The sequence below is a fragment of the Melospiza melodia genome, chromosome 18, assembly GCF_035770615.1.
Source record: "Melospiza melodia melodia isolate bMelMel2 chromosome 18, bMelMel2.pri, whole genome shotgun sequence".
NCBI classification, from domain to species: Eukaryota; Metazoa; Chordata; class Aves; order Passeriformes; family Passerellidae; genus Melospiza; species Melospiza melodia.
The window spans coordinates 7,409,012-7,433,069 of NC_086211.1; the positions used below are offsets into that span (position 1 = coordinate 7,409,012).

Here is a 24,058-nt window from a genome sequence, read left to right on the forward strand (position 1 = left end):
GAAGAGCAGCAGCTTCCACAGCAGCACAGCTCATTTTCTTTTTTTATTTTTATGAGCTGTGTGTGATGCACAGCTCTCAGGCTAAGGCTGACAACAACCCACAGAAAATGGTGTGGGATATGAATCCTCATTTCTGGGACTTTGCATGGAAAATGCAGCCTATAGGAACCAAGCTGGGGATATACCAAAATAGATCCAAGATTTTGAAAGCTAAACCTCAGTTTCTTGCAGTTAAAAGTATTGCAGCCTCGATGACATTTAGGACATGATGAGTGCTGGCAATTGGATCCAGTCTAATGAGACAAGAAAGGAATATACAACTCACACTGAACATCTCTTGGGAAGCTACTTTGTGTATTTTTAAATTATTGTCAATACAGAAGTAAAAACTTTACTGACAAATACATGAAGCTTACAGTGAATTAGTCTTATTTACATTAATTCAGAGGTGATTAGAGTCAATAAACCAGAGGTAAAATCAAGATTCAGATTCCTTTCCTAACATACACCAGTACTAGGAAGAGAGGTTTTACTGATCCTTCAGAAGCAAATGGAGAAAACTCAAAGCTCTCAGGCTCTGAGAATGCTCTTTGCATTGTGGTTTTGGAGAAGAAAGGAAGGGCTTTATTAAGGAATGCAGCTGGCCTGGCCTTCACTGGTATTTGAAATTATCTGGACCAAAAGAAATCCAATCCACATAAACAGTTCAGGGAGAAAAAGCTTTTTGGTTTTTAACTTCACATTCTTGCTTTTTGGCAGAAAATGTGCTGTTCACCAGAACTACTCATCCAGAGAGAAAAAATGTTATCCCTCTGTACTTCCCAAAGCATTTGGTAACCTTTCTGCCTTTTGCTTTAGCAGACTTCTGAAAAGAGTTAAACACTGGAAAAAGGGAAAATTAATGAATCAGTGTGTAGGTAACAACAACAGATATTATAATTTATAAGCAAGTATCTACAGTTTTTCCAGGGTTCTCAAGTGCCTTTTTTCTTTTATTCACAGCATTCAGGACTTTCTTTCTTGGCCCAAGCTCCATCTGAATGCTCTGTAGATCTTCATCAGAACATAGCATCAGGGCATCTAAATCAATTTTTTCCCTCATGAAGACTGGAAGAAACTCATCCAGCATCTGTGATGCCAGAAATACCTCAAGGGGTGTATTCTCTGTTTCCTCATCATCCCAAACCACTTCTTCCTCATTCCAAGGGACATCAGCACTGTTTTCAGCATCACCTTCCCTGCCGTTCTCAGTGTTTTCATACTGAAAGAGCTCACTGGCTATTGTATCTCTTATACCTTCTTTCTCAGAAGACACAGTTTCAGGATTTACCTCGGCAGCCAAATTCCTTCCAAACACAATCTTGCCAAGACCTGGCCGCTGAAAAATGGAGAGCTGACTGTCATTATCAGCAAGGTTTTTCTCTCCAAGGTCATTCAATAATTCATCTTCCTCTTTCTCATCAAACAAATGCATCACACTTTTCCTACCCATATCATCCTCTTGGTTATTCCTTTGTGTTTCCTGCTTTCTTGTGCTGTCAGTTGTCTTTTTTGTCTTGAGTTTCAAGGTATCTTTCAGGTTTTTGGTTAAAGTACTTGTGGCATTTGAAGCAAATAGCCCAGGCAGCTTTACCCTGGAGTGTGTTCCTTTGGAAGAATTCACCGTGCCAACCTTTTCTTTAATATAATTCCTGTTCATTTCCTGCTGGTGTTTCTCCTGGCGCTTCTCACACTCCTTGATTTGTCTCTCCACGTTCCTCTGGGCCTGTGCCTTTTGTTTGGAGACCTTCTTTGGATTCAGCAGGTTCTGCTCGGTGGCAGCCTTGTCCAGGATCTGCACGCACTCCCTGCGGTCCCTGCTGGCAGCTGCCTCCAGCGGGGTGCGCAGGTCGTTGTCCAGAGCAAAGATGTTGGCCCCGAAGTTCACCAGAAAGGAGACGCAGGGGATGTGGCCATTGCAGGCAGCGTGGTGCAGGGGCGTGTTCCCCCAGATGTCACACTTGTCAGGGTCACCCCTGCCAGGGAAAACAGCACACAGTGAGCTGGGTACCCACACTGAGCTCTGACACCAAACGTGGCACTGTGCTCTGCTCTGAGGAGAACAGCCCAGGGACAATGGCTCAGCTTGGCCCCAGCTGCTAGGACAGGGCTGCACCCCCTGCCACAAGCCCTGAGTGTGGATCTGTGTCTGTGCCATGAGCTCTCATCCTGCCCTGAGTGTGTCATGAGCTCTCATCCTGCCCTGAGTGTGGCTGTGTGTGTGCCATGAGCTCTCATCCTGCCCTGAGTGTGGCTGTATGTGTGTGCCATGAGCTCTCGTTCCTGCCCTGAGTGTGGCTGTGTGTGTGTGCCATGAGCTCTCATTCCTGCCCTGAGTGTGTCATGAGCTCTCATCCTGCCCTGAGTGTGGCTGTGTGTGTGTGCCATGAGCTCTCGTTCCTGCCCTGTGAGTGTGCCATGAGCTCTCCTTCCTGACCTGAGAGTTCCACAAGCTCCCAGGGCTGTCTGTGACTGCATCTCCCCATAAGGGAGCCAGGGCATTTCCTTTGTCATCCCAGGGTCTGGCAACCAAAAGTGGGCTCAGGCTTTGACTTATTCTCACTGGAATTACTGGCAAAATTGTTTCAAGAACATTTCCATGGATTGATTTTTTTCCTTTTGCATGTCAAATGGAGGGCAATGTTAGAAGGTTTCCTCACTGGCAACAGTGATACACACTTAATGAGTTCCTGCAGTAACTTTTTAGGTAGGTAATAGGTAAATGATCCAGAGTAAAGCCCTGATTACCCATTTGTCTCCATTGGTATTAGTTTAAGCCCAGATAGATGCCATTGTTTGTCAACTCCTTTGTTCTCTGTAAGCTGCTTTTACTCATGGTGGTTTGAAAGGCAGAAGTTCATTTGAAAATAAAATGCCACATTTTTCAAATGAATTTAAAGCCAGTGAAAAGTATTGCTTGATTTTTAACTCTTGCACTGACTTCACACTGAACTGCTGCCTGCAGACAAGAATCAGCTTGAATATTTAGATACACATTTGACAAGGTCAGCTTTGGCAATGCTCAGAACAGAGTTTGTGTCCTCTTGTGACCAAAAAATGGGGTGGCCACAGAAGCCCAAAATCTTTGTTGACTTCAGAGCCAGGGATCAGATTTGCAAGGAAAATTTCTACTCTTGGGAGTTCAAGCATTTCAATGACTCCGAGCTGTACTGTGGAAGACATGGTACATCCTGTCCCAAAATGTCCTCCAGGCATCATCTCTACCTTTGGGGCTCTGCAGCAAAGCACTGCCAGGTTTGTTGGGGGTCAGATCTGGGCACAGCCTTCAGCCTGAGCTGCCCCAGGCAGGGCTGAGCTCAGGGGTCCAGCAGAGCTGGCTTTGCTCAGGCTTGGCCACGAGGAGGTGGCAGCTGAGGATCAGAGTTTCTCCTCTCAGCCATGTGGCAGCCATGTGTTCATATTTCTGCTTTTTGGCTGTGCCTGGGGAGCTGCCTGGCTGTGGCTGGGCGTGCTGGGCTCCTCAGTTCCCACATTTGTGATCTGCCTGGGCACCCTGAGCTGGGGAGGGCCGGGTCATCCATCCCCCTGCAGAGCTGGTTGTGGTCTCTGCTCCCCCTGGAACCTGCCAGCCTCTGAGTCTCAAACAATTGACAAACTCCAGGGGCTGCTCCCAGCCCAGGGGGACTTTGCACAAGGTTTGACATCTGCTCTGGCTTCTCATGCTCCCTGCTCGCCCAAGGAGAAGGCTCACACAAAACAAAGCAGATTCTGCTATTTGGTCTTGCCTTTATTCATGTACCTGCAAGGCAAGCAGAGAAAATGTCTCCTGATGCCTGGGAAGATAAATTATTTCAAGATGAAAAGGGTTTATTGCTAAATTTCCAAGGGCTAAAGCTTGAGAGTCCTAAAATCTGTAACCACTCTAAAGAAAATTGCCCTGTGCCTCAGAGCCTCTTTCAGGAAATCTCTTCAAGGAAAGGATGAATTTGTTAAAAATAATTAAAATACTTTCTCACAAGAAAACATTAACTGACTGAAGAACAGCTCAAACATCTTCTAAAACTCAGCTTCTCCCCAAAAACACAATGAGAATGCAGCCATATCTGTGACAGACACATCTTCCTGATTGTGTCAAGAAATCTTAGATTAAAATAGAGGTAATCACATATGTTTGAAGATTTTGAGGCGATACTGTTCCAAAGCTGTCCTCTACCAAGAAAAAGACTTAGAAATACACAAAATAACAAATATACAGAAATTTTGATCGTTGTGTTATCTGCTGTGATTTCTTTCAGTTTATGTGGGAGAAAATTCTTCTATTTGTTCCTTATCTAGTTGTTCTGGCTTGCAGGTGTTCAGGGACAAACATTATTGACAGGTATTTCCTGCGAGCTGCCTGAATTGCACAAGTTGAAAAACTTTCAATCTATTTTTGCCTCTCCTGAGGACACGGCAACAACCACGCAGTCCAAAGGTCTTTTTCATTGTGATACCACAGCCACACCTGAGCCCAATGAGCTATAAAGCAAATCTATGAAAAAAAAAAATTTCAACTCAATTTTTAATAAAAGAAAACTCAGATACATCCAAATAGTTATTCAGCTGTTCCCTGCAATCTGTTCACTGTTATGGAAAAGAACATTTTATTAACTCTATCTCTACACAAGAGCAGATTTTCTTTAATTAGATGTTATTACAGAACCACAGCTTAAAAGGTAGGCTCTGAGCAATAGAGTACTGATGGTGGAGAGGTAATTACCACTTCAATAACACATTCTAACCATGTAAGACATTTAAATGATTCAGACATTTTATTACTAGAAAATAAACCTGTAGAAAACCTTCCTTTCTTTTTTTTTTTTTTCTTTTTTTTTTTTTTTTATGGTTTACAAAGGTCCTATCACGGCTTCTGAATCAGTATTCTCCATTTTAACCTGATGGTGGTTGTTAAAAAAGCACAGAAATAACCATTTTAGATGTTACTGCCTCAAGGCTGTCTGTTGTGACTCACCTCTGGACAGCATTAAATCTTCACAAGTGCCAACTAACTGCACTTTGGAAGCAAATGGGAGATATCTTTTTGCTGAAATTGTTTCAAATTAGGAATTTCTCTGTGAATCTTGTCTCAAGATATCCTCAAAGGCTGTTGGTAACCTTCCCCAGTGAGGAAGGAAAGGTGCCAGGGCCCTGCAGGACCTGATGTGTTCCTGTGGATGCTGATTTGCTTTCACTGACAGGCACCTGAAGGGCTCCTCACCCCCTGTCTGAGAAACAACAGAGACCTCCCTGCAGGCTCTGGACCTAAACCACAGCCACTAAAGAAACAATTCTTGGCAGTGCCTTAAAGGAATTCCTGCGACTTTCAGCCTTTTGGGCCGGAGGTCATCGGGGCCTTGGAAACACGAGGCAGGAATTGCAGTTTTGAGGCTGGCTGAACTTACCCCCTCCTGCAAATGACTTCCAGAGCTTCCAGGTACCCGTGGTAGGCTGCCAGGAGGGTGGGAGTCATCCCATCCTCATCTGAAGTGTTGAGGTCTTTCTTGGTGGCCTCTTTCAGCAGGTCCACGTTGCCGTCGGCCGCTGCTTTGTGGTACCTGCTCGACATTTTCAGCAGCTCCCAAAGCAGCTCCTGAGCAATATCCAGGCTGCACAGTCACTCTTCCATCACGGGAGAGCTGATTAATGATTACAAGCTGAGACATCCCTGTGAGGAGGGGAATGGGGAGGCAAAGTTCATCCTTGCAGGCTCTTCGTCTGGAGCTGTGGGTGGGGAATGCTTTCATTTCCTGGAAGGTGGCTCTGCCATGTTCAGTTTGTTGCATAATGGACTCCTTAGAGAGGGGATCCAGTCATCTTCTCAGTGTTTTTGCTTGACTGTTCTGTGGGAATTGCAAAAGGACTTCCAAAATAACCTTCTAAAGGCCGTGACTGTCAGTGTGACCAGGTCTCACGCCAAGGAATAAAGTATCCCTGAGTTTGATGGGAGGAAAGCAGGAGCAGTTACCTTTCCTGGTGAAGCCATTTGTAATCCATCTTTTACTGGGATGCTGTATTTGAAAACAAGTCACTCCCCTGACAAACCAGGCACTTCCATGAAACCATTTTGTGTATGCAGACTGTAAATGATGCACAGGATGATGTTTGGATGAAACGCCCAACAGCTCTGCAAGTCACAGCTGGCAAAACCAGTGTGTGAGTTACATTTCATCAGGAGATCTTCAGGAAATTGGCAACTATAAAACTCTTCTGACAGGTATTGTAATCTCTGTTTAGACACAGAATTGTGCAGGATTTCCTCAGGATACCACAAGGAATTCCAGAAAAGGAAACATGATGGGTCTGCACCCACTGCCCCAGCTGGGCACTGTGGTCCTTGCCTGGGAATAGATGGTCCATTCCCCATCACAAAGATTTCTTGGTTTAGAATTCACTTCCCCTGAGTTCAGTGACATTAAGGGCTACCTCTACAACCAGAAACTTATTGAATTAGACTAATTCTAACTTAAAGTTCAAAAGAACTACTAAAAAGAGCAAGCCATATAAAAAGCCAGTTTTCAGACAGCAGCTGAGAAGTTGGTAAGAGGCTGCTGCAGCTTCCTGCAGCGCTGTGAGCTCAGGGTTCTCCTGGCCACATTCACAAGAGCTGCCACACAAACATCACTTTTTGCCAAGCTGTTTTCTGTGACTCACTGAATTAACCTGGATCTCAGAGACTCTACTCTCAGCAATTAGCAGTGGGGTTTTGTTGCTTTTTGTGCCCCCATTAGAGAATCACAAACCAGCTCCATGCTCAGAGTTGGTGCAATCCCCAAATGGAATTCTGCCACCTCATTTACATCCCATAATTCTGCCCCTGTGACACACCAGAGACCTCTCAAAATGGGCTTTCTCTCTTCATTATTTTCTCAGACAGGCATTGAAGAGCTCTTCAGGAATGAACTTGTACCAACCTTTTTCTTCCCATGAGGACAAGGAGAGCCAGTGGCAGTTTTGGACCTTTGAATAAAGAGCTCCAGGTCAGGGTAAAGCAAAGCCCTGTCTGTCCCTCATGGTTTGAACCTTTGAATAAAGAGCTCCAGGTCAGGGTAAAGCCAAGCCCTGTCTGTCCCTCGTGTCACCCAGACTGTCCCTGGTGTCCCTGGGGCTGTCCTGCCCTCCCAGAGCAGTCAGGATGGGCTGTGCCTCACCCAGGCCAGTGTCCATCCCCACTTTAGAAGACAGTTTTACTCTCAGTTTCCCTGCACTGCATTAATACTTTTCTAATAAAAATTTTTATTAGATGCAGTCATTTACTCTGTTTTCTATTTAACCAGGCTCAGCACACAGCTAAATTTACAGCTACAAGAAAACCTAGCTGTTGCAGAACAAAGATAGGTAATATATGTAAATATATATAAAAGATCAGCTGTTTATTATTGCCTTTGAATTTTATTTCTTTTACTTGGCATTTTTTCAGGGGTAAAATGATCACCATTCACATACTGCATGTATCACCAGTGCCTGGTAGGAGAAAGGAAACATGATACACTCATGAAAAGTGATTTGGTGGCAGAAGGGTCCTTTGAATTTTCAAGATCCTTAGTTTTTACTACAGAAGTACCTTAACTTTCTTTTCTCTTAATTAATGCAGCACACAAAGTGTTGATCTCAGAGTGATTTTTGCCATTAGCATCTGAAAATATTGATTTTAAATTTTCCCAGTACAATGCTAAGTGGGAAACTATTGCTGCAAGTTTTAATTAGAGGTGAAGCAAAACCCATGTCAGTTGGGGAGAAGCTGCAGGACTTTGCCAGCTTTATTATTATTTCTGACATAAAAGTGGGCATCACACAAAAAGAAAGAAAAAAGAAAAGACCAAACAAAATCTTCATTTGTTTCTAAACTCCTGGTACTTGTTCTTTGTTGTCCCATCCAAAAACCTCAACTTGAAATGGAATAAATGATTCAACATCAAATGAGGTAAATTTCTCAGCCTGAATGGAGATTATTCTTTTGAGACTAAAGCTCAAAATTGTGAACTTTTAAAACTCCCTGGATAGTTAGAATGAAGCTTTTCTTTCTGTGTGTGAAAAGAACTTCAGAACCATTCCACTTCCAATTGACATGTCTTACCAGGCCCATGAGAAACTCTGTTGTGATGCTACATGGTGCTGTAAACTAATGAATTACTTAACCAGCAGCTTTGATTTGGTTTTGGATTTCACTGTATATATGGTTATACTCTATTTATTTGAGAACTGTCTCAAATAAAATATTGCCAGTTAAACAAACTATTTAGATTGAAAGGCTGCAGCACCACCAGTTATGTTGCTGAAGATAACTTGGAGCATAAACCTGCACAGTGATGTTGTTGTGCCATCTGTTTTGCATGAGGTGTTTCCCAGCACAACATTTCCTCATTGCAACTTTTAAAAGCACCAAATGTGGTATGGTAAAGGCCATGCAGGGGGAGGCAAAGAAGGCTCTGCTGGCCTAATGAGATCTTTGGAGCTAATGGGCTCAGAGAAGAATGGAATTAGTCACACTGGGTAATCGTGGCTACACAATTCAGAGATGATGACAACATTTAAAGCAAAAATAAGAGTTTATTTCTTCACTTCTTAGGGAGGGAAAACTTCTGTGCCTCAGGACACGCTGCTGCTGGATGTCCTCTTGAGCAGCCAGTTCCCACACCAGGCTGAGGGTCACCCACGCCAGGCTCAGTGTGACACCAACCTGATGTGACTGCTGCTCTGCTCTGGGTCCAAGGGCATCCCCTGCAGAGCCTGCACACAGCAGGGCTGGGAGCAGTGACATTATCTGTTGTATCACAGAGACTTTTGCAGTTTTTGCTGTGAGTGCTCAAAAGTAGAAGTCCTGACCTGGCATTCAGGCTCTTTGCTTTGTTAAAACATTTTCCTTGGTTTCAGAAATCTCTTCCCCCATGATATCTTCACCAGTGCTTCAAATAGACCCAAGGAAAGCCCCGTTGAGCTCATTGGTGTCTCAAATGTTGTCATGCTGGCACAGAAAACCCCATTAAAAAAATAACTACCAAAACAGACATGCATTTTCCCATTAAATATCCAACATGGGGATAAAGGGAATACATTATCAGAGCAAGAAAAGGATGCCTTCAAAATAGAGCAACGCCTGTTAAAGACTCAGTATTACCTTAAGGTCTCCTGTGAGCCCCCACTCAAGGAGCATCAGGTGCAAGTGCTCTGTTCCCTGGGCAGCAGAGAGGTGGCACCTGTGTGAGCCAGACCCGGGGCCTATAAAACCCTCCCTGAGCAGCCCCAGGCCAAGCTTGTGGTGCCCTGAAGAGATGGGGTCTGGGCAGCAGTGCTGGAGCAACTCAAGGATGTGGTGAGTGTGGTTTGGGGTACAAAGGGAGCTGTGTCCTTTCCTTGATGCTCTCAAACTTGATTCTCTTTCCTTGTAGGTTGCTGCTCCTGTTTGGATTTTTGCTGTGCTTAGCCCCTTGTGCTGATGGCCTGGGGGTCCAGGATCTCTTGGGTAATGTGCTCTCTCTGGGCTGGCTGTGGTGGGGATGTGGGTTTGGGCTTGCCTGGAGCTGCTTCCCCCCTGCCTTGGCATGGGAGGGCTCTGGAGGCTGCCAGGCTGGGGCTTGCAGGATGTGTGCCTCCAGGAGGGTCTGCTGGAGCTCATGGTGGCCTTTGCTCTGCAGAGAATGTGACCTGCCATAGGCATGGGATGGAAGTGGAGTTTTCCAGAGAGCTCAGCAACTACTCCTGGCATGTGTGTGTTGTTGGTATGTACTGCTGCTGCCCTGGCCCTTCTGCTGACACCTGCCTGCTGCAGGGCTAACCTTCCCCGTCCCTCCTAGATGTGAGAGGTGAGGAGATCCTGTCCTGTGAGCACACTGTGGATTATGAGAGGCTGACACTCAGTGTCCTGTTTGTCAACTGCACCAGCCTGCAGGTAAGGGGGCCTTCATCCTAGGAAGCTGCTGTAATGGAGTTAGAGGTTTAATTTTTTTTCCCTGGACAGGACTGGGTTTAATAGTGTTTCTAATTTTCCTCAAGACTGAGGATACTTACTCTTCTGATAATCTGAAACTTTTACAGAAGAACACTTCATGCCAAAAATGAAAAAGAAAACCAAACCCGAAGCTACTGAAATTCTTGTTGTTTCAACTATGCATTAAATCCCTCAGCCTGTCATAAATGTTTTGCTCTTCTGTAGAGGACTTGATTTACTTGACAGGTTTTCTTGTAGGGAGATGGACCATGTTCAAGAGTTTCAGTGCACCAATCTATTTAAAATGTATTGACAGACAATTAACACCATATGCTGATCATAGCTGTTGAGGTAGTCAGTGGGAGGCCAGAACCAGATGCTTTACTTGTATCTGTTGCTTTTAAGTATTTGAAATACCACAGGACTCTGTTCTGCTGTTTATTAGCTTAGTTTTTTTTTGGACAGCTGACTCTGGCACTAAATCCTGCTACTCCTTGGAGTTTTCTCCTTGATTTCTGCAGTTATCTTTGTATCTTCTGCTCTTCAACCTAACCCTGTGCCCCCCTGCTTTCCTAAAGAGCTCATCATTTTCCTTTGGGCTATTCAAACAAGAAGTCACCTTGTCCTGGTGCAAACACCTAAACCAGCTCTGGAGTTAGAGTTCAGGCTCAATGGCTTTTAGTGCCCTCATGCTGCAGTGAGTACTGCAGCCTCTTTCTAATTTGTGTCTCTTGTCTGTAGCATGGTCAGCACCAGCTCTGGCTGAAGCTGATGGTGAATGACACAATGGGAGAGGAGACCAATATCACCTACAGCACTCACTGTGACAGCATTCCTGTAGATGAGGTCACTGCTCCTGTGTTTGTTGGTGCTACAAACTGCACCAAAGACTTCATGGCAGTAAGTAGAGGGGTGGGGGTGCTCTAGGTCCTGCTCTGAGGCTTCCAAAGCAGGGTGGCTGTCTCCTGGAGTTGTCTGGGATCTGGGGGTAGCTCCAAGGAGCTCTCTTGGCTGCAGGTTCACTTTGGCTTGGCTGCTGGCTCTTTGGAGAGCTGGTTTGCAAAGCATTAATGATGCACCCAGTCTGGCTCCAGCCCTGTTGCAGGGGCAGCTGATGCTGGCAGCTTACTTTGGGAAGCTGTAGTGGAGATTTTGGTGTGTGGCTACTGCCCTGCATGTTCCTGCAGTCTGATTCTCATTGTGTTCCAGGTTACCTTCCCAGGACTCATTTCACGTCTCAGTGATGAGCATAAGGTATGTTCCTTCCACCCTGTGAAGGGAGCTGGGGGGGAGTACCTGGGGTTTTGGGATAAGCTGAGCCTGATATCTCCAAGTTTGGGCAGGGACCTCTCTGATGGACTTGCATCTTGTTGGGAAGCTTAGTTCTGCCCTGTCAATATAGGGTTGAATGTAAAGCCTGGGAGGTGGCAGCCCTGCAGAGAGAAATCTAATGCTTTGATGCTTCTGTGCCTTTTGATTTCCTGCTTTGCAGCTTCCAGCAGCTCCAATGCCCTGGAATCTGTCAGTTGATGATGGAACCAGAATACATCAGCTAAGCCTGGGGCAAGCAATGCAGCAAGGCTATAACTTTCTAGTTGATGGCCACAACCTGATCTTTCAGGTGGCCTTTGCTGCCACTGGAGTTGTGTCCTACAAGGTATGTGAATGGAGAATCAGCACTGAGGCGTTACCCAGCCCCTGTTTGGGCAGCACTGTCTCCCTCCTGTAGACCTGTGGAAGGCATTGTCAGGCTGATGCACTGCTGGGCTGAGCTGGTGTGGGCAAAGCTGTCCCTGAACTGCCTGGCACAAGGATCTGGGAAGGCACAGTGTGTCCCTCAGACAGCAGCACAGTGAGTGGGAGACTCCAAAAGCAGAATTCCAGCTACAGCCAGTCCTGGGAATATCTGACTGGCAGTCTCATGATCAGCAGCTGTTTTTAGAAAGGGTGAGGTGGGAAGAAGCTGCTGCTGTAGACCTGAACCTGATGCAGTGTGTGGCCCTCTGGGGTTGGTCCTGTGATGGATCAGAGCTGAGCACTGTCTAATAGAGCTCCATCTTCTTTGTCAGCTCAATGACAAGGTGCTCTACACTCTGGCATTCAAGCTCATGTACGGCCCTCCTGAGCATAGGCTGACTGTGGAGTCAAGGATGCTTTGTGCTCCAGGTAATGCATGGAAAAAGCCAGAACCTGACCCCACTTTGCTCCAGGGAAAGTGATGTTATATTTATCCAAGATGTTGTTGCAGGTCCAGCAGTCTGTAATGCAACACACATGACTGTTGTCATCCCAGCCTTTCCAGGGATCCTTATGGATGTGGATGTAGAGAATAAGACCATCCCCATGGATCAGCTTCAGGAAAATGGAATCACTTTGGACACACAGAGAGGGATCAGGCTGTATATTAGCAAGGGAATCCTAAAGTCCAGGGTGAGTTCTGATCCTTTGATTACAGGTGTTGGTGTGATCACACCTCCTTGGTGTTTTGAGACCCACAGGCACAGTGGCTTTGACCATGACTAAGGATCTGTTGAGCCAGTCATGCCCTGTGGCTGGCTGAGGGCAGGTGTGATTTAAGATGAATGCAAACTGGCTTTGTAATAGATAAGCATCATGCAAGGTAACTTAGGTTTCCTGGAGTCTTTTGGCAAAAACAGATGGAGGTGAAAATATTCCTCTTGGAGGGGGAAGGTATTTGGCATGCCTGGAACAATGCAAATGAGCTTCTCCTGTGGCCAGAGTGCTCTTCAGGCTTGGCTTATTTGTTAATTGGCTCCAACAGGTGGATGTGTTAAAAAGAGCTCTTGTCACACTCTAAGGGAATCTCTCTTGTCCTTCAGCTACGTGGGGAGAGCTGCTCAGGACTTCAGTACTACATGCCCTCTTTGAAACTGGCTTTTCACTTCCATGGGGAGACTGTGGCAATGGTGATGCAGCCTGAGTGCCCCTGTGAGAAGCACACACCAATAGGTAAGAGACTGACTCCTGCAGCTCCCTCAGCATGGCTCATTGTTACACTTTGTGTTGGATTAGGTCACCTTTCCAACAGCTCCTGGCAGACAGAGCTGTCACTGACTCAATGACAACTTCTGTGAACCTCTGTTACAGCTGCTGTGTGCACCCAGGATGGCTACATGGATTTTGAAATCCTGGCTGAGAGTACCACACCACTGCTGGATTTGGATACACTCAGGCTCAGGGATCCTGTGTGCAGGCCAGCCTACAGGTCACCTCTGAATGACAGGGTTCGGTTCCACGTCCCCCTGAATGGGTGTGGGACCAGGCACTGGGTGAGTGTGGCCAGGGCTGGTGGGGTGGGATTCAGGCATAGGAAATGCCCTCACTAATGCTGTCATTTACCTGCAGTTTGATGGGGAGCAGATTCATTATGAGAATGAGGTGAGGTCATCATGGGCAGACCTTCCCCTGGGCAGGATCTCAAGGGACAGTGAATTCAGGTGTGTCTGGAAGCATCTTTAGCCCATCCAGTACTGTATTACCCACACAACAGTACATGACTTACCTGCTCCTTCCCTGTTACAGGTTAACAGTCATCTGCTCCTTCAGCAATGGTGATGCCTCCCTCACTGTAAAAGTAGACAACCTTTCTCCTCCACCTCCTTCAGTGAATCAAGGCTCCCTCTCCTTAGTTCTTCTAAGCTACCCAGGTAAAGCAGGCTCTGGGCTCAGTTGGCTGGGAAGTATCTGGAGCTTGTGGAGGGGAGGGTGGATGAGTGAACTCTTCTGGTGTATGGACTTCTGTCCTGGTGTGCTTCCTTTCTGCTCATCCATGCTGCTTGAAGCAGATACCCCAAATCTGTGGCCCTTGGACAGAGCTGATCAAGCGGCTGATGTTGAAGACCTTGAGACCTTCTTTGCACCGTGAGTTATTTAACATGAGTGACTTTGTCTCTTGCAGAGGACTCGTACAGGCAGCCCTACCGTGAGGATCAGTATCCCATAGTGAGGTACCTGCGCCAGCCCATCTTCCTGGAAGTTCAGGTCCTGAACCGCAATGACCCCAGCCTGCACCTGGTGCTGGATGACTGCTGGGCAACGGCCTCCCAGGAGCCAGGATCCCTGCCCCAGTGGAATATTGTTGTAGATGGGTGAGTGCCCCACCACAGAAGTGAAAGCACCTCTGGCAGTGGGTGTGAGGAGTCCTGAATTCTCCCCTGCTCCCTCTTTAGTAAGAGAGCCTTAAGTGTGAGGGCCTTCTAAGTGCTGCCCTGGAATGCTGGAATTTGTAGGAAGAAGGCAGCACCTCAGCCTTGAACTTTAATCTGCCGCTTAAAGCAGTTCCAACAACCCAAATCTTCTCTACCCTGATGTTCTGACTGTGTTTGCATTTATTGGCAGCTGTGAGTATGACCTAGACAGCTACAGGACTGTGTTCCACCCTGTGGGACGTGGTGTCAGCTATGCCAACTATCGCCAAAGGCTGGAAGTGAAGACTTTTGCTTTTGTTTCTGGTGACAAAGCCCTTTCTGGCCTGGTAGGTGACCTTGGACTTGGAACAGTAGTAAGAGCAGCTGCTGTTTCAAAAGGAAGAGGTGTCTCATTCCTCTCATTCTGTCCCAGGTGTACTTCCACTGCAGCGTTCTGATCTGCCACCGTTTTCACCCAGACTCCCCATTGTGCATCCCAAGATGCCCAAGGCCATCCAGAAGCAAGAGAGGTAATGTCTGAGAGGATTTTAGGTTGTACTGATCCAAGATAACCCCCTGCACTGCAGGGTTCACCTGTGCTGTGTTTCTGTTGCAGAAAGTGGGATGGCAGCTATGAACTCTGCTGTGGTGAGCCTGGGAGGCCCTGTCCTCCTTGTGCCAGAAGAGTGGTCTGCAGCCCGAGGTACTGAGCCAGGGGGTGCTGGGGGGGTGTTGTTTGGGCTTAGTTTGTGGAGACAGATCCTCACTAACTGTCCTTCCCTTTGATTTGCAGGGAGCACTCTCCTGAGCAAGGAGGCATGGGCTGGCATTGCAATGATTGCTGTTCTCTCTCTGGCCACAATGCTGCTATTTCTGGCTTTTCTGAAATGCCTAAAGAGAAGAGCATACATGGTAAATGTGGTACATTAGTGTGCATTTCCAAATAAAATTGGAGTATTCTGGTGAATATCTTGGTGAATTCTGTCTGTCATGTATTCTCTCTCCTGCATCTAGTTATGCAAGTCAACACTGTTCATCGTCTGAATGTCCCCTTACTGTATGTTTGTCCTTAACAATTGCTATAATACTTAATTTCCTGAGCATCTTTGTTCTGCAACAGAATGTTGCTATGCTAAATTCCTGTTGGACTTTGCAGCCAATTTCCTTTCTTGAGAATTGCTTATCATTGTTCACAATTGTGATTCCATTTAATTGGATTTTTATAAATCCATGTTGTGCCAGTATCTGCAGGATCAGTAGCTTCTCCAGCTGCTCTTGCAAACATGAGCCCTGCACTGTACCTGGAAAGTAAAACCTGGCTTTATTGACATTATTTAGCAACACCCAGAATTCGTGTTAAAACTTTACTGTTAAAACCAAGCTAAACTCCTTTGCCCTTATGGGAATCAGATAATTACAAAAGGTCTTTGAAGAAGATATACAGTAAAGCCTCCCTTTTCTGTGTACAGCAGCCCAGAAGGATACTAGAAAAACTGAAGTGGAACAGATTTCTTGCTGCCAGAGCTGCTCTTCTGATGGCTGGAAGTTCCATTGGTCACTTAATAGGAGCACAAGGAGTGTGTAACTTGGGGTGACAAATTTTCCTCCCTCAAACTGGGGGAGGAAAAGTGTGAGTACAGCTAAAGCTGTCTAGTCTGCAATACTGACAGCACTGTCTGTAGCTGTAATACTGCCACCTGAGGTGAGGGAGCTTTTCATGCAGTTCTTATTTTGTATTTTGTACATGTTGCCTTGCATAGTCAAGGAAATGAGGCATAAAATATAATTGCATATGGCAGTGAAAGTGCTTTGCTGTAGTAGGAGTGTAACAGCCTTAGGTTAAACATTGTCTGGTAACTTTGTGTGAGCAGGGAGAGTGAGCATCACGAGTCCAGCTCTGTGTTCTCAGTGTGCAGTTTCAGATCAAGTCAGTGGCCAGACCCTGACACTTGTCCAACATGCTGTGCACAAACAGCACAGGCTGTGGGCTTGTCTGCCACAGCCCCTGCTTCACTTAGGCATTATTAGTGAGCTGTCATTAATGCAGTAGACTTCAGGCTGCATTTTCCAAGTATTAATGTATATTTCATGCAAAGAGAGCATGGAGTAGAGAACATGATGAACATGGTCATTAGACCTTATGCTAGTATTTAATCAACATTATAATGATATAAAAACAGTGAAACTATGAATCTCACATTACAGCCACTTAAATAAAAGTCAATTTCTGTCATTGGCCTGATAGAAGTTAGGGTTGAAAGGATTACTTAAGCTACTGTCCAGCAAACAACCTGCTATACTTAAGTCTAAGTCTTGTTGACTTAGCACTTGGCTGGAATATGAAGTATTTCTGCAAAAGCCAGGTAAGTGGTCCTTGATGAAGAGGGTTTATGTACTTAAATGTACGTTGTACTTCACTGTATGGCTGTTTAGCTCTTCTGACCCTAATAGAGCTGATCTTAATATTCCCTCTCTCCATCCTTCTTGTTCTGAAGGGTGGGGAAAAGATCTTTGTGTGTGTTCAGGTAGAAAAGTTTTCTTGTTTCTTATTAGAGTTTGAACCTTTGCTCTAGGATGTTGGAGTTTACTAAATAATGTTACAGTGATGTGTAAATATGCTAATTAACATTCCAATAAGCTAATTTTTTTTCCATATCTTACATATGTGAATCTGCAGACTTGCACTAATGAAGGTATTTTAAATAACTCAGCTATATAACTTGCATGTGGTGAAGCCATCTAGGTCAAAAGGAAGGTTGTCCTTGCCTGGTTTCTGCCCCTGGCTGATATTGTTTGCCTAGAGTAAGACTTCAGATGTGGCATGTGAGAGGAGACCTGTCCCTGGTTCCTGGGAGGGTTAACTATAGTTCTCTCAGGCTGGCTCATTTAATGCTCTTTAGGGACCTTGCAGGGGTGCTTTGGATGAAGCCCCTTAATTTAAATCAAGGAAAACACAGGACTGTGTCCCTTATTTTGTACATAATTTCCCCTACAGCCCAGCCACATGCATTCCTTCCCTCTTCCTCTGTGTGCTGCTGCCTCTCTGTTCCCTATTCAAGAGTGATCTGCAAAGTTTAAGTACAAATTATTCCTTTGCTGCATTCAGGCAGAGGTTCCTCTCTTCCAACACAGGGCAGGGTGAGGTGGGGATGATGGTGCTGCACAAGAAGGCAGAGGAATTGGGGAATCTGCTGCAGGTGGAGGCAGTGTTGACTCCGCAGCCTGAGCTCAAGCAGCTGCTTCAGGAGCCATATCACAATTGGTTGCCCCAAATCTCCTTAGATATGGGATATTTGGGGGCCCCCAGGCTGTAGGGCCATGAGAGTGGCTGCCTCTTAAGGCATGTGCATGCCTAAAGTAAGGGCCAGGGAACCAGATCTGAGAGCTGAGTAGGCCGAGGAGCTGCTTGGGAATGGGGCCATGGGGTGGGAGTCTCCTGCCAGATTCTTGTGGGGTTGGTGGTGTTCTGCAGAAAGCTGAGAGCAACTGAGAAAAAGGGGACTTGGCAGGATCCTGTCTTGCTAAGGACTTCTTATCTCTACTGCAGTCTTTAATAATTCAAAGAAGAAAACAACCCCTGCCCTCCTTTTAAGGGATGCCTTACTGTCTCCAGTAAAACACCTACTCTATGCTGACCTAGTTTTTTCTTCAGCATCTCTCAACTGAAAATGTTACTCTGCTGCTGGCACTGCAGAAAAAAGCAGCTCTTGGTGCAAGGACACAGCAAGAAGCCTTGAAATGACAGGCTGATAAGCATGCAAAGGTCAGGGCAGCAGGAGCAGAACAGTTCCAAGTGTACCTGCAGGTAGCTGAGAATTCACAGTTTTAGTTCCTGCTAAGTGCTGAGGACAGAAGGAATTATATAAAGCAAAACACATTTACAATGCAGAGGGAAATGGTTCATGTTGGGTCAGACTCTGAGTGGGACTGGATGAACTTATTTTAGTGTCTGCTGATTTTATTAAGTAATGCCTCTTCCCTTCAGAAGATGAGGGCATAAAGGAAGATGAGGGGAAAGGATTCAGCTGTGTATTTGTGTATGAGCTGTGCTATCAAGGTTTTGTGTTGTAACTTGAGGCAGGTGCAATGGCTTTATTGCTCTGCCTTTGGAGGTGCCTCCTGGAAAGCTGCCTGAGGGCAGGCTGGCTCTGTGGCTTTGTGCTGTTTGCTGAATTAATGTGCCATTAAAAGAAAGGGCTCCTGGAAATCTTCTGGGGATTATTTCACTCTACAGCTGAAGGGTGGGGCCAGCTTAGCCTAAGAGCTGAAACTATTACCATCACTACTTTGTGAAGCACATTACAGCTCAGGTAGGCTCTGAGTCCATGTTTTGGTCAAGCAGCAGGTTGGTTCATGCAAAACTAAGTAAAACTAATTTAGACCTTAGACATCTGCATTTCCTTTATAGGCATGAGAAGGGGAGTAATCTGCAATTTGTAGCTTAGCAATGTTGGCCATATAAAATACTTTATTCAAAGAGAAAACATTAGCTCCAACTGTAGCCTTCCTAAAACAAAGCAATTTTTTTCATATCTTTACTGTAGAATAAACCAGACTAATAAGACAATTTGGTTAAACAAACAGCACTTTAATAAACTAAAATAGTTAGATACTTTATGCTTAAAAATATAATAATATTTGCAAAAATGAAAAAGTTTAAATAACATACCCAAAGTTACAACTGAGAAGCAAACCAGGCAATTCAAATACCTAAACAAGATCTAAGCATACCCCTGATATGATGAGGTAATAAGAATAAGTAAAATATCCCTTTGGAATAACACAACATCTAAAGGGAGAAAAAAAGCTTAGACCAGACATATGACAAACCCACTTTTCCCTTTATAATGAACATAAAGCATTGGTGTACTCATTCTATTTTAACAAAGTTTAAGGCTTACAAATATTTTTCCACATTCAAAATGTGTTTCTACTGTTCTGAACTGTGATACTTTAGTACATAGCAGTGGTCATTTTGATACAAAAGGGAGTACATTCAGAACTCCAGTATCTGAGAAACCAAATATCTCCCTCCCCTCTCTGTCCACCTTGCCATTGACTTAACAGTGCCAACTATTATTACATCCCTTTACCAAATTCTGTGGAACACTCCATCATGCACATACTCTTACCACTGCACTGCTGCTTCTTGGTTATGTTTAAGATCCCTTTTACAGTGCCAGTGTAAGATGTACATTGATTTTTCTCACTTTCCAGGAGTACACAATGATTGAATGGTTAATGAGTAAACAATTACATAGCAAATGCTGAGCTTGTACAGCTAAGTGCCTATAAAATGGGGAGAAATCTACTTATTCACTCTTTGCAGTATTGGCAGAAAGATCCAAACCAGGCTGCTTCTGTGGTAAACTTCCATTAGCATCTTGCTTCCTCATCTGAGCCCTGTGTACATGAGAAAAGAATGGTTTAATTGTCTGTCCTTCCTAAGATTATATTTTAATTTTTTGCTCAAAACAGCAGAGCTTTTTGAGATGTCCCAGACAGTTTTACATCTGCTGCTGGTCTACCTAAGCTTCTCTCAAAAGACAGAGGAACAAAAAATAGATGGTGTTACCTGGTTTAACATCAAAGCTGTAGTTAAATGGGGCTGGTGTGTAGAATGGACTGAGCATTTGGATATGCTATGGAAAATAGAAGTCTTCTGGAGCTGGTGGGCAGTGTTGTGGATGTGGCAGCATGCCCTGAAACTGGGCTTTGCACCATGCTTCTGGCACTCTGCTGCCATCTCAGGCAGCTTTGTGTGTCCTCAAGAGCTGTGCAAACACATCTGTGCTGAAGGAGCTAACTGAGGAAGCCTAAAAGACAGCAGCTGGGATTTTTCTTCTTGCTCTACCCCATGGCACAGTGATTCTTTCCCTGGCAAGGTATTTCAGGGGCCAGAGGTGGCACTCCAGCACAGCCTGCTGCTGCCTCCTGCTCTCAGCTGCCTGGCTGAGGCAATGCTGACTCCAAGGTCTCCAAAGTCCTGAGAGGCACAACTGGCAACTCACACAGTGCACTATCCTACAAAACCTGTTATTTTTATTTTGGCCACACTGTCCTTTTTAAGTGCTCCTCTGCCTATCTCAAATCTACAATGAATTTTGCTCCCTTACTCTACAAATGCAGGTAAGCAGAGATAGCTGGGTCATCATGAAGGAAAAACTGCAAAAGGTTCAACTCCTACACAAAATTCAACTTGGCAGTAGATTTTAGTGATGTTTAAAGCAATACATTGGAGTGAGACAAAGGTGTATTTTACTGATGTCATGTTTTGTTAGCACGGTCACATTTAAAGACCATTCGTGTTTCTTCTGTACCAAACAGGAAAAAGGGCATGAATTAATGCTCAGTTGAGTACCTCTCAATGACCAGACAGCTGCATGCTGCATTTTCAGCCATGAGGGTAGCCCAAGATTCAAAGCATTCAAGAAACATTGGTAAATTAAGCAACAATGGCTCATTTAGGAAAAAAAAATGAAGCAATGAATGCAGAGTGTGAAATCCAAGCATGGCTCAAGGACATCCATACTCACCTTGATGCACACCAGTAGTTGACCAGAGTTGAAAGTGCAACGTAAGAAACACTCAGCACTCCAGAAACTCCCAGGGACAGGGCTCCCAGGCCACACAGCACACACAGGAGGGCTATGCCCCCTATGGCTATGACAACACCTAAAAAACATCACTCTGTTACTTAAGTCTATGTACAAATAGAGGAGCTGACATACTACCATAACCACAATTTAAAACAATTTGGGAAAACTATCTTCCTCACTCATCTGGGTAGCCTCCTTAAAAGCTATGCATGCTCAAAATAACTGGTTTAGGCATATCCTGGTGGCTGGGATTAGAAAGGAAAATAGGATTTCCTCTGTATAGACTACACTTAATTAGATTACTATTCTTGTATTAAGGGTTTTACTACTGCTGAGACTTAGGGACTACACACAGAAATCCTCAATTGCTAGGACTCAAACTTCCAGAAGGAAAAAATAAAAAGGAAAAAGATAACATGCCTCAAAAGGGAATAGGTAAGTACATCCATGAATGCATACAGTACCTTCCATGACTATCACACCAATACAGGCCATTACAGCTGTTGTAACAACAAAAACCAGGAAAAATCCAACAGGAACAGCTGACACTGCAATAAACATCAGGAGTGATAAGGCAACAAAAGGATGGTCATCTAAATATTGGCCAACACGAGAATTCATAAAGGCAACAACCTGCAGATAAAAGAAAAATGTTTTAGATTTTTTAATATATCTTGTCAGATACCTTTCACAGATCACTGCTACAGTAGTGAACCACAGGCAGGATAGATCTTTTGTCAGTCTGCAGCTCGAATAGTGAGCACCTCTCCCCTCTCTTCAAAAAGCATGAGGCCTTGCTTTACTATCTCAAAGGGTTATGCCAGTAAAACACAAAAATGCAAAACAGGCTTTCCTCTTTCTTGTCTGAAGGTGTGGGAGGACAGGCCTTCCCATTGGCCTTACAGTGTTCATTTAAAAAATAGGGAGTGCATTTAAACAAACCAGGGTGTGATATCCTGATAGTTACAAAAGGAAGAGCTTTAAAAACATATAAAATTACAATCCAGACCCACATTTGCGTTGCTGTGGATGGTCTGCACCACGGAGTGCCATTGCTTCTGTAGTTCCTGCATTTCTTTAGACATGTTATTAATCCTCAGCCACGACCTCTTCTGAACAGCCAGTTCTCACTCTGCCATCCAACTTCCCTTAAAATTAAGGTACAATTAGTAACAGGCTCATACAGATGCTTTTTGAAAACGTTTTCTTTGTATAAAAGAGAATGCAGGTTTCAACTGAAGTGATACTCAGTCTAAATCATTACTTTTACAAAAGCACATCTAATGTAGCGGGCTTGTCCCTGCAAGCTCTTCTGAAACTCCCACAGCCAAGTAGCAAGACACAGGTGACTCTTACCTTCTTCCTTTGTAGCATTAACCCTGTGCTTACCTGTCAGGGTATTCACTTACCAGTAAAAACATCACTTCTAACCACTGGCATGGACAATTTGTTGCTAAGGGTTCTGGAAACCAGTAACACACTAATGACACTCATTTCTGTGAGTATCCTTGTGCTCAGCATCGAGAGCATACCCTACACAGCTTCAAAACTCGGCGCATTGCTCTGCACATATTGAATTATGTCAGTTTCAGGGAATTTCAGACACATTCAATCTCCCTGAAAATTTCCGGCTGTTGTTGCAGGAGGACCCTTTCAAGGGGCAGGTTAAAGGATGCATTTTGCTGTTTGCTACCCCGAGCAGCCAGGGCCCCTGCCGTGCCCCCGCACACACCCGGCCCCTCCCGGGCACACAGTCACACACTGTCACACACAGCGGGTGAGCCCCGGCAGCGCCGAGCAGGAGCTGCCCGCGGGGCGCGCCCGAGCCCGGGCGTTACCTCCGCCACCGCCCGCGGCCTGCACCGGCACCCAGCACCGCGGCCAGGGCACAGCGCTCACCCCCCGGTCACCGCTGCAGCCAGGCCCCCGAACCAGCGCCCCGGCCAACAGCGGCTCCCCGGCGTGTGTCCCCCGCAGGTAATGGGGGACACGGCCCCGCTCCCGCGGCGCTGCCGGGCCGCGGCCCTCCCGCCCAGCCGGGCAGAGCCGGAGCCCGGGCTGGCGGAGCGGGGCGGCGCCGGCCCCGGCAATGTCCCTCTCACCTGCGGCTGCCGCCCGCCGGGCCGCGGCCCCGCTCGGCCGCTCGCCCCCGGCTGCCGGGCCTGCCGGGCTGGGGCAGCGCCGCTCTCCCGCCGCTGTCTCCTCCCCGCGGGGGCCGGGCAGGGCCCGCCTGTGGCGGCGCAGCGCGGCCGTGGGCGTGCAGCGCTCGGATCAGGCTGTAAAAGCCGCTGGTGCTTGCGGCGGTGCCTGATGCCCCTCGGGCGTCCTGTCGCGTCCCCCTTGCTGTCCTGCCCTTCACCCCAGCCCTACCTCAGCCGCTCAGTCCGGACACCCTCATGAGTGTCCGTCCTAGAGGTTTGTGTTGGTTTAGGACATGCAGCCTGGAGCTTTTTGGAATGGAGGCCGGGAAATGAGGGTATCTGCGGTCTCCGTGCCGCTGTGGAGGCGCGCAGAGGCTGCTCGGCCCCGGTGGCAGCAGTCGCTGCGTGGGTGTCTGTAGTGCCTCCGTCCCCAGGCTGGCAGGCAGGGAGCTGGGAGTGCTCGGTGGCGCCGTGAGGAGCGCTGGAACAGCCGCTGTGGGACGCCTCACCCGGCTCCGCCACCTTCCCCCGTCCCGGTGGCTGTTCCCACACGGTCCCACCTTGTCCTGCTGCCTCCGGGTGTTTTGGTGCGCACGTGGCAAACCTGTTCGGGGAGATGAGCCATGTGAGGAGCGATTGCGTTAGGAATTCAGCCGGGTTTTCAGCAAAATCAATGCGGCTGCAGTGCCTCAGGCTTTGGCAGGGACTGTTTTCGGCAGCGATGCTCGCTGAGGTGTGTCCCACGATGGTTGGGCCTGGCTGTTCTCCAGAGCCATCATGAGGGTGTGCACAGGCAAGCCTGAGGTTCGGTGAAGTCCCAGCTTCTGCTACACTGATTTTTTTCATGTTGTAAAGTGCAATCAGAAATGAGTGAAATATTCATGTTTCTCATCCCAGCTTTAATCGTTTAATTGGTGCCACCTATGAGGGTATTACAAAATGGATGTTAACGGTTTCATGATTATTTTTTTAAAGGCAACAAAATAAACAGCGTGTTTCATTTGGAAATTAATGCAAAAAGAGGTTTTATGAAGTATGGGGGGTTAGATTTATCAGACTGTTGGAGCTCTGTGTCTTTGAGGTGCTGATTTCAATGATCTCTGCAGATACCAGGATTTGTGTAGACAGAGGGAATAGAATTTCCATATTAACACATATCTGGACTGTGTGGAGTTTAAAAGCCTAGCACAAGATACCTGCAAGAAG

The 24,058-nt window shown here is 46.1% G+C and overlaps 3 protein-coding genes across 5 annotated transcripts; 1 reads left to right on the forward strand and 2 right to left on the reverse strand.

Moving 5' to 3' along the window:
• Positions 1 to 337: 337 nt before the first annotated feature.
• On the reverse strand, positions 338 to 5,689 carry ANKS4B (ankyrin repeat and sterile alpha motif domain containing 4B). The gene is made up of 2 exons (XM_063171889.1): positions 5,442 to 5,689; positions 338 to 2,015 (listed from the first exon to the last, which is right to left on the reverse strand). The coding sequence occupies exons 1-2, from the start codon at positions 5,603 to 5,605 to the stop codon at positions 941 to 943; spliced, it is 1,239 nt and encodes a 412-aa protein (XP_063027959.1). The 5' UTR covers positions 5,606 to 5,689; the 3' UTR covers positions 338 to 940.
• Positions 5,690 to 9,308: 3,619 nt separating this feature from the next.
• ZP2 (zona pellucida glycoprotein 2) lies at positions 9,309 to 15,042 on the forward strand. The gene is made up of 18 exons (XM_063171448.1): positions 9,309 to 9,349; positions 9,426 to 9,499; positions 9,672 to 9,755; positions 9,831 to 9,925; positions 10,706 to 10,864; positions 11,174 to 11,218; positions 11,457 to 11,621; positions 12,034 to 12,130; positions 12,213 to 12,394; positions 12,805 to 12,934; positions 13,073 to 13,254; positions 13,331 to 13,422; positions 13,508 to 13,632; positions 13,884 to 14,073; positions 14,324 to 14,459; positions 14,546 to 14,642; positions 14,729 to 14,815; positions 14,906 to 15,042. Exons 1-18 carry the CDS (start codon positions 9,309 to 9,311, stop codon positions 15,040 to 15,042), a joined length of 2,118 nt encoding a protein of 705 aa, XP_063027518.1.
• A 3,637-nt stretch (positions 15,043 to 18,679) lies between these two features.
• LDAF1 (lipid droplet assembly factor 1) lies at positions 18,680 to 23,294 on the reverse strand. Of its 3 annotated transcripts, none has more exons than XM_063171891.1 (5): positions 23,082 to 23,294; positions 21,725 to 21,859; positions 21,176 to 21,344; positions 20,649 to 20,787; positions 18,680 to 19,515 (listed from the first exon to the last, which is right to left on the reverse strand). In XM_063171891.1, exons 2-5 carry the CDS (start codon positions 21,794 to 21,796, stop codon positions 19,425 to 19,427), a joined length of 471 nt encoding a protein of 156 aa, XP_063027961.1. In that variant the 5' UTR covers positions 21,797 to 21,859; positions 23,082 to 23,294; the 3' UTR covers positions 18,680 to 19,424. The 3 variants fall into 3 exon arrangements, with proteins under 3 accessions (XP_063027961.1, XP_063027962.1, XP_063027963.1); XM_063171892.1 differs by lacking the exon at positions 23,082 to 23,294 and adding an exon at positions 22,814 to 22,879; XM_063171893.1 differs by lacking the exon at positions 23,082 to 23,294 and adding an exon at positions 22,814 to 22,832 and having other exon boundaries at positions 21,725 to 21,854.
• Positions 23,295 to 24,058: the final 764 nt, after the last annotated feature.